Source organism: Saccopteryx leptura, chromosome 3 (genome assembly GCF_036850995.1).
Source record: "Saccopteryx leptura isolate mSacLep1 chromosome 3, mSacLep1_pri_phased_curated, whole genome shotgun sequence".
In the NCBI taxonomy this organism is placed as follows: Eukaryota; Metazoa; Chordata; class Mammalia; order Chiroptera; family Emballonuridae; genus Saccopteryx; species Saccopteryx leptura.
In genome coordinates, this window is record NC_089505.1 from 83,953,400 (window position 1) to 83,961,028 (window position 7,629).

The following is a 7,629-nucleotide window of genomic DNA, read 5'->3' on the forward strand; positions in this document are numbered from 1 at the left end:
AGGCCCTGTGAGGTTGCCATCCATTTGGCAAAGCCTGAGCTTTCTTGCCTCGGGTCTCAATTTCCCCTGAGGTAAATCTGAGGAAGCCAGGCAGGATGGGTTTGGAGGGAAGGTCCATGTCCATCACAGCTCTCTGCTGGCTGTCCAGGGAAGGAGAAAGATAGTGCCTGCCCTGAGAGCTCACAGAGTGACCAGCATCCTCCAAATGGCTGCTGGCACACACATGCAGGGGGTCTCATGCCCCAGTAGAACTCCAGTCCCAAGATTATCTATCTCACTTGACAGCCCACGTCATAGGAAAGAAGCTCACTGCCAACACCAGCTGATGCCACTGTGGTCAGGCTCAGGCCCCAAGGGGGTGGGTGAGTTTGTGGCCAGAGCCTAAGCCCTTACAGGTGGGGCCTGGTGGCCACTGTGGGCCCATGGGTCACTGGGCTGGAAGGGAGGCACATTCTCAAGCAAGCCACAGCTCCCAGGCCAGCCTCCCTCCCTGCCTTTCCCACTATGGGCTCTTGGAGGGGGGAGGGGAGTGGAGACAGCTGTCTGAGTCATCACCTGGGCATTTTACAGTGTGACAACACTGCTCACACCAGCATCTGGACTCAGATAAGCACCCGAGCTTAGGATTCCCACCCAAGTTCCCACCTTGCTTTTCCTGGGCACCTTTTAGAATAACCACTCAGCCTTGGCCAGTTCTCAGTGGCTAGAGTATCAGCCTAGTGTGCAGATGTCCTGAGTTCAATCCCCAGTCAGGGCACACATGAGAAGCAACCATCTGCTCCCCCTTCTCTCTCTTTTCTCCTCTCACAGCCAGTGTTTGAATTGGTTAGAGTGTCAGCCCCAGATGGAGGTTGCCAGATGGATCCTGGTCAGGGCACATGAGGGAGTCCATCTTTCTATCCCCCTTCCTCTCACTTAAAAAATAAATAACCACTCAAAGTTGAGGTTGTGAAAAATTAGTAACCTCTACCCCAACTGCCTTATAAGTTACAGGTGCTTCCTTTCACCCTGCTCTGTTTCCTGCTGGCTTGTGACCTGGGACAGAGGGCTGCCTTCCCACTGCCCCTGTTTCTGGGATCCGCAAAGTAATAAATCTTGTGACTTTATTTCCTTTGTGTGCATTTATTGACACTGTGTCTTCATGAAAACAGCCCCGGAGTTTTCATTTCCTCAGTGGGAACTCTGATTCCCACCTGTGTTGGTGGCTTCTGCCTCCTCACTCAGCAGGTCATATTCTTAAGCACACCAACTCGGGGGTGAAAGTCAAGCTTTCCTGCTCCCTGCTGTCACAGGAGGGCTTTGGAGTATGGGGTCAGGGTTGGGGAAACAACGGGCTCCTTCCAACCGCAGCCCCTCCCTTCCACAGGAGTGTCACACCCGCACCCAGTGGTACCTCCTCCTGCCACCTCCACCTGTATCTTCACATATCCAGTCCCATCTGCCTCTCAGAGGACTGGACCAACACCACCCCCTCTGTCCTCACATCCACCAGTATACCCCCCCCCTTCCCCATATCCAAATAAACCTTCAGCTCAGGAGCTGATCTCAAACTCCGTTCCAACTATGCACAAGTGCTGCAGAATTCTGAGGTCGCTCTTCCCAGGGCACCCACCCAGACCTTCCACTCCAATGGGTGCTGATGGTGGGACTTTAGATGAAAGAAAATATTTGGGGGTTCCCAGGCCCAGACTCGGGGAGCTGGAGGGGGCCAGCAGAGGCATACCTAGGGCCAAGTCTAAAAATCAGACAGGGTCTTTATTGCGATGGTGGCAATTTCCCAAGAGGAGCAAATATGGGTGTCGGGAGTGGCCACACAGGCCACTCCAGAACCATCTTCACCCCCTTCCCGGTCCTCAGACAAAACAGATGCCAAATGATGACCCAGCCTCAGACTCAGCCCAGGGAGGGGCCAAAAGTCAGCTGGAGCCCATCGACTGTCAAGGCAGCTTTTTGGAAAGGAGGCTGGAGCAGGGTGGAAAGCAGAGAAAGGGCCCAGGATAGCCCCAGGTGGCTGGAGGCAGCATAGAAGGGCATGAGCCCAGGACCAGGGGTGTGCCATCCTCAGGTCCCCGTGCAGAGCCTATGGCAACCTGGCTGGATAACAAATACAGTGCAGTCTGGGAGTCAGCAGGCAGCTCCCCCCCGGAAAGCATGAAGAAGGGGGCAGTGCCAGCCCTGAGGTTGACCCCAGCTCCAAGAGTCCCTGCTGAGCTTCCCTGCCAGGGTGTCTTGCAGCCCTACTCGGGCAGAGGCCTGGGAAGCCTGAGGGCTTGGTGAACATCAGTGAGGGCTTAGCTGTACCAGAAGGGGACAGGACCAGCAGTGAGCGCCTGCAGAGGGCTGCCGAGCGGGAGGCTGCAGCAGCAGCAGGCAGGGTTCCAAGGAGGCCGCTGTTGCTTTTGAGGATGAGGGCGGCTCTCAGGAGGGGGCTCCAGAGGCAGCCCACCCTGCACCAGTTCAAGCCAAGTTCCAGCACAGCGGGACCAGCCGCTGGAGGGGGGCCAGGTGAGTCGCATGGGGGTCAGTCAGGAAGACATGCTCCGTACAGACAGGAGTTGGCAGAGCTGCTGGCCAGCCAGGAGCCCCAATCGCCTTATTTGCAGTACTCCTTCCTGAACTCTGGAAACCGAGGGGACAGGTGGGTGGGTGGCTGCCCTCTGCCCCTCCACCCGGCAAGACCGCCCAAGGATTCTGGAGCACAGAGATGGCCATGGACTCCTCCCCAGGGGGCTGGCTGTGCCTTCTGAGAGGGAGTGGAGTGGGACTTGGCCTGGCTCTGATGGGCAGAGGTCTCCCTCCAAGCCACTCACCTTTGTTCAAGTCGATATGCTTGGCAGGCAGAGGGCAGTGAGCCAGCTCAGCCCTCTCCTTCAGGATGTTGTTTTTGTAATCTGGTGCAGGGAGAGAGCAGGGTGAGCCTCTCCAGCCAGGGCATGGGAGCCTCCCTCACTCCCTGCCTTTGTGTGTGGGGATGGGATGGGGGGGCAGGGAGGCCTCACCTAGTTGGATGTCCTCACTCCTGTAAAAAGCTTGGTCCCCTGTGGCCACAGCAAACTCTGCCATGTTCACATCCTTCCTGGAGGGGAGAGGGTGATGGGAGGTTAGAGCAGCAGGTGGGGCAAGGCCTGGCAACCCAGGACAGAGGGAGGGGCACTCACCCCTTTGACTTCCTTGACCTCTTGTCCGAGTATTCATAACCTGGGAAGGGAGACTCATGTTCAGAGCAGTCTGGTCTCCTCACCTGCACAAACAGCCCAGAGGAATCCTTCCACCCCATCAAGGAGATTCACCGGGCCCCCTGCTTGTCCTCTGCTCAGACACTGCACCCCAAGATCCCCCTTTGGCCAGCAGGGAGAGGGTTCCTTGTTTTGGCCTCACTCCTGCTCTCCAAAGCAGGGCTCACCTCCGCAGCGGCGCTGACGAGTGGCCAGAATGACTGTGATGAGCAGCAGGATAAAGAGCAGCAGGGTGGCCAGTACATAGCCCAGCTGCTGGAAGAAGTGGGCCCGGCCCTCCGGGACGATGACGTTGATAACGCTGCTGCGGCCGCGCACCAGCGTGGGGTCTGCAGGGGCCGTGTGGGGGCAGGTCAGGGAATTCACCACGTGGCTGACCACACGGTGCACCCGACCCAAGCTGCCCCTGCTGTGCAACGTACATCTCGGGAAGGGACAGGCAGTCCCGCAGCCCGTAGGGGCCTCCCCTCGCTGACACCGAGTTCCCTTATGTGGGACAGGGAGGGGCCCGGTTGGCTCCCACTAGATGGTCCTGGCCATTCTCAGCCCTTAGACATCCCCTGGAGCCCAGGGCGGCCTCCTGCACCTGGGGCCGGGGCGCTGCTGTGGATGGAACCGTTGCCCGGCGAGTCCCGCTGGGGCGGCTCGGGGGCGGCGGGCTCGGTGACTTTCAGGTGGAAGACGCGACGCTCATGCAGGCCGCAGTAGTGGTGGTGCAGGTGGCAGGAGTAGGTGCCCTCGTCGGCCGGCTCCAGCGGGTCAATGCGCAGCGAAAAGTCGCCGCGCTCAAAGGCGTCTGCTTCCACCGCCACGCGGTCGCGAAGGAAGGACGGCCCGTAGGCACGGCGCTCGCCTGACGCATACAGGTCAAGCAGGCGGTCGGCGCGGTCGTGCGGGACCCCAGGTGGCTGCCGGTCCCAGTGCACCACCTGCTGCGCCTCCTCCAGGTGATGGTCGGTCCACACATGAGCGCGGTTCACGCAAGTCAGAAGCGCGGGCGCACCGCGCTCCACCACCAGCACCTCTTTCTCGCCATCCCAGTGCGCGCCGGCGGCGTGGGCTGTAGGGCGCAGGTCTGTCAGCACCGGGGGCAGGGGAGGGAAGAGGGAGGGAACAGGGAGAGAGGGGTCCGCCGGGGCGGCGCACTCACGGTTGTCTGTGACCTCCAGGCGGATGGGCAGGTTCTCGTAGAGGTGGCAGTAATGATGGTGCAGGTTACAGGTGTACAACCCCTCGTCTGTCTCTTCCACCGCTACGCACACAGAAGGAAACCACTCATGAACTTCCAGGCCCCGAAACCAGCCATGAACTCCCAGGCCCCTGCCCGTGCTGCGGTTCAAGGTCCTCATACCGCGGATAAGCAGCGAGAAGTTGCCATCGTGGAAGGCGGAGGGCGACAGCAGGAGGCGGTCGCGGTCGCGCGGCTCATACACGCGCTGCTCGCCCGCGGAGTACATGTCCACTAGTCGGCGCGCGGGCCCGGCTGGGCCACCGCTGAGGTCCCAGTGGACCACGCGCTGGCGGTCGTGCAACCGGTCTTGGGTCCATACCATGCGCGGGCTCTGACAAAGCAGCACAGCCCGAGCACCGGCTGCCCAGCTCACTGCAGACTCAGACACCACGGAGCTGCCTCCTGTCATGGACCCAGATGGCCCTGGTGGGAAGGGGAGTCACTGGAGGATGGGTGGGACCTAAGGGGACAGGTACTAGGTGGGTCTGGCCACACAGGAAGGGGACATTTGTGGTGGACAGGGGAGGGTATCATTTACCTGAGGACAGAATGACTGCAGAGCCTGGAAGGAGAGGAAGAGTGAGTGTCACATGGGGGGAGGGCAATTTGAGTGTTTATATCCAAGTCACCAACACAGTGGGAGGAGCACTTGGCCCCTGGTCCCTTTTATAGTCTTAGGTGGGTGCTAGTAACACCATTAATGGATGATGATAAAGCCAAAGGAGCCAGGAGGAAACATGGGTGCAGGGTGGGGTCTCCTCTAGCCCCACATGGCACAGGCACCTCTCCCATGGGCCCCCACTTAATCCTCACAGCCACTGCAGCTGGACTGCAGGGGACAGCACTAGCCCTTTTGGGGGTGAGTGGTGGGGCTAGGGTTATACCACCCCCTCACTGGCTGGCTCTGGAGTGCATGCTGGTCAGGACCCGTGGCTGCCATCCCCATCACTGCAGCACGGCCACCAGACCCTGATGCATGGGGGGAAGCTGGTATCCGGTGTGGCAGGCACTGCACCTGCTAAGGGCCATACCACATGAGCCTGTGGAGGTCCTCTGTCCACTGGGAGCCACCTCCTAACCCCAGTGCTCAGGGCCAGAGCCCCACTGGCCTTTCTGAAGGGCAGAGATCTGAAGCACAAAAAGGCTGGATGTGGAGAGGGACCCCACCATCTGCCACCTCACGGCCAAGTTCCTGCTCCAGAGAAGTGGCTGAGTGCCCAGGACAGAGGAATGTGCCGGGTCAGCAGGCCAGGCTTGGGGCGGGCTCAGGGGTCTGGGAGCCTAGGAAGGAAGCTAGAACAGACCCTGCAAGCCCCACAGTTCCCATGCCCCCACAATCCCCAGCCGGCTCCCCTCCTGACAACGGGAGTACAGGCCTGGGGGGCTTCCCCCAGCAGTGGGGTGCACGAGGGAAATAGTCTCCTGCCTCAACCTCCCCGCCTTTCTTGGCCTCTGGCTCTGCTTTGCTTCTGTGTGACAGGAAGTTCTGGAGGATGTCTAAAGATTCACAATCTCCTGGGTCCTGGAGACCCTTATCATCATGAGCTGCTCCCTCTGAGGCACCCCAGACCTGTCCCTTTCCGAGCCCCAGTGGGGACATCCTACCTCTCTGGGGTCAAGTTCAGACAGGCGGATTTACCTAAAGCCCCAAGCTCACTCAGACCCACTGGCAGTCTGCACCTCCTGACCCCCACAGCCCAAACTCACTCTGCAGAAGCAGAAGTTTCCAGAGTAAGACTCCGGACTGTAGCTCCATGGCTCCTGCCGCCAGCCCGGCCCTGCCGGCCTCGCTTTGTCTCACTTCCTCCAGCTCTAACTCTCCAGAAAAACAGCCAGCCCCCTCCCCCTCCTTAGCACCCGCCATGACATCACGGAGCCCTGGGCTGGTCGGCAGTCTGCAGACCGCCCCCTAGCTCCTGCCCGGCCCCTTGGCCTCCCCGCCTCCTCTCCTGGCCTGGTGGGGAGGGGGACGCTGTGGCTACTATGTCCCAGACAGTGGGGGCAGTCCAGGCAGACCTGACCCCCTATCTGGCTTGGGTCCCGGAGAGGGGGCAACAGCCCAGCCCTTGGAAGGCAGGAGGGCCTGAGGGCACAGTCTCAGATGCCATGTGACACATGGGGCCCTTCTGGGCTTGCTGCAGGGCTGGAGTTCTGGGGTGAGCATCCCCTCACCCCACCTCTGTAGGGGGACACTGCCACAAGGCATTCCCCTACATGGGCAGCCTTGCCAGAGCGCTGGGTGGGGTCCTCCCTTCTGCTTGCTGTGGAGCTGAAGGCTAGCAGAAAGGCATCCCGGGGCAGGGACCCCCAAGGACCCAGGCTGCCAGACCATGGGCTCTTCCTGTTAGCCTGCCATGCCCATGCCCTTCTTCTTTGGGGCTGCATTTCTTCATCTGCGAAATGGGGATCAGGATAGCACCAGCCCTGGCGGGATTAGGGGGGGAAGCCTGGGGAGAACATGAAGGCCCTGCCGTCTACCAATCATCTTTACCCTCCATATTAGCGAGGGAGATGAGTGGTGGGGACCCTGAGCCCTGAGGAGGCCCGTGGGTGAGCAACACCCACCCCTCTGGCCTGCCCTGCCAAACCTTTCCCCACCATCAAGGCGGAGTCTGGTGTCCCTGAAACCAAACCTGGGTTACACTGCTCCTAGGACCACCCCAGCCAGACCCAGTGAGAGTGCTCCAGGGAGCACCTCACCCATGCAGTGGAGAGGGAGAGAAGAGAAAAGAGAGGGTATGGGAGTCGCCACCCCCCCTCCCCCAGAAGGCACAAATTTGAAACTTTGGGAAAACCTACAAAGTCACATAAACAAATGCGAAATAACAGAGCATACACTGTGTACCAAACCCACTCCTTCTAGTTAAGCAAACCTCAGGGGGAAAAAAAAAAAAATCCAAACAACCACAAAAACCCATAGCGCATTTTTAGACAGTCCATTTGGATTGAATTAGAGTCACAAGCCCCAGTCCCCGGCGGGCTGGGGTCTCATCCTTGAACCCTGCCCTGGTCCCAAGTCCTCAGACAAGCCAGGAGCCTAGCCCAGCTCCAGGCAGGGGAGGAGGCCAAAGTTGCTGCAGAGGGGACAGGGGTGACAACAGGGAGGCCCACACCCACCCACATAACAGACAGACGTTCCTTAGCAGTATCCAGAGCCTGAGG

The 7,629-nt window shown here is 59.8% G+C and overlaps 1 protein-coding gene across 1 annotated transcript; it reads right to left on the reverse strand.

Annotated features, from left to right (window-relative positions):
• Nucleotides 1-1,736: 1,736 nt before the first annotated feature.
• Nucleotides 1,737-6,291, reverse strand: MXRA8 (matrix remodeling associated 8). The gene is made up of 10 exons (XM_066374787.1): nucleotides 6,175-6,291; nucleotides 5,006-5,029; nucleotides 4,588-4,890; nucleotides 4,387-4,488; nucleotides 3,823-4,296; nucleotides 3,404-3,565; nucleotides 3,159-3,198; nucleotides 3,000-3,076; nucleotides 2,811-2,891; nucleotides 1,737-2,619 (listed from the first exon to the last, which is right to left on the reverse strand). Exons 1-10 carry the CDS (start codon nucleotides 6,221-6,223, stop codon nucleotides 2,594-2,596), a joined length of 1,338 nt encoding a protein of 445 aa, XP_066230884.1. The 5' UTR covers nucleotides 6,224-6,291; the 3' UTR covers nucleotides 1,737-2,593.
• Between the last annotated feature and the right edge of the window lie 1,338 nt (nucleotides 6,292-7,629).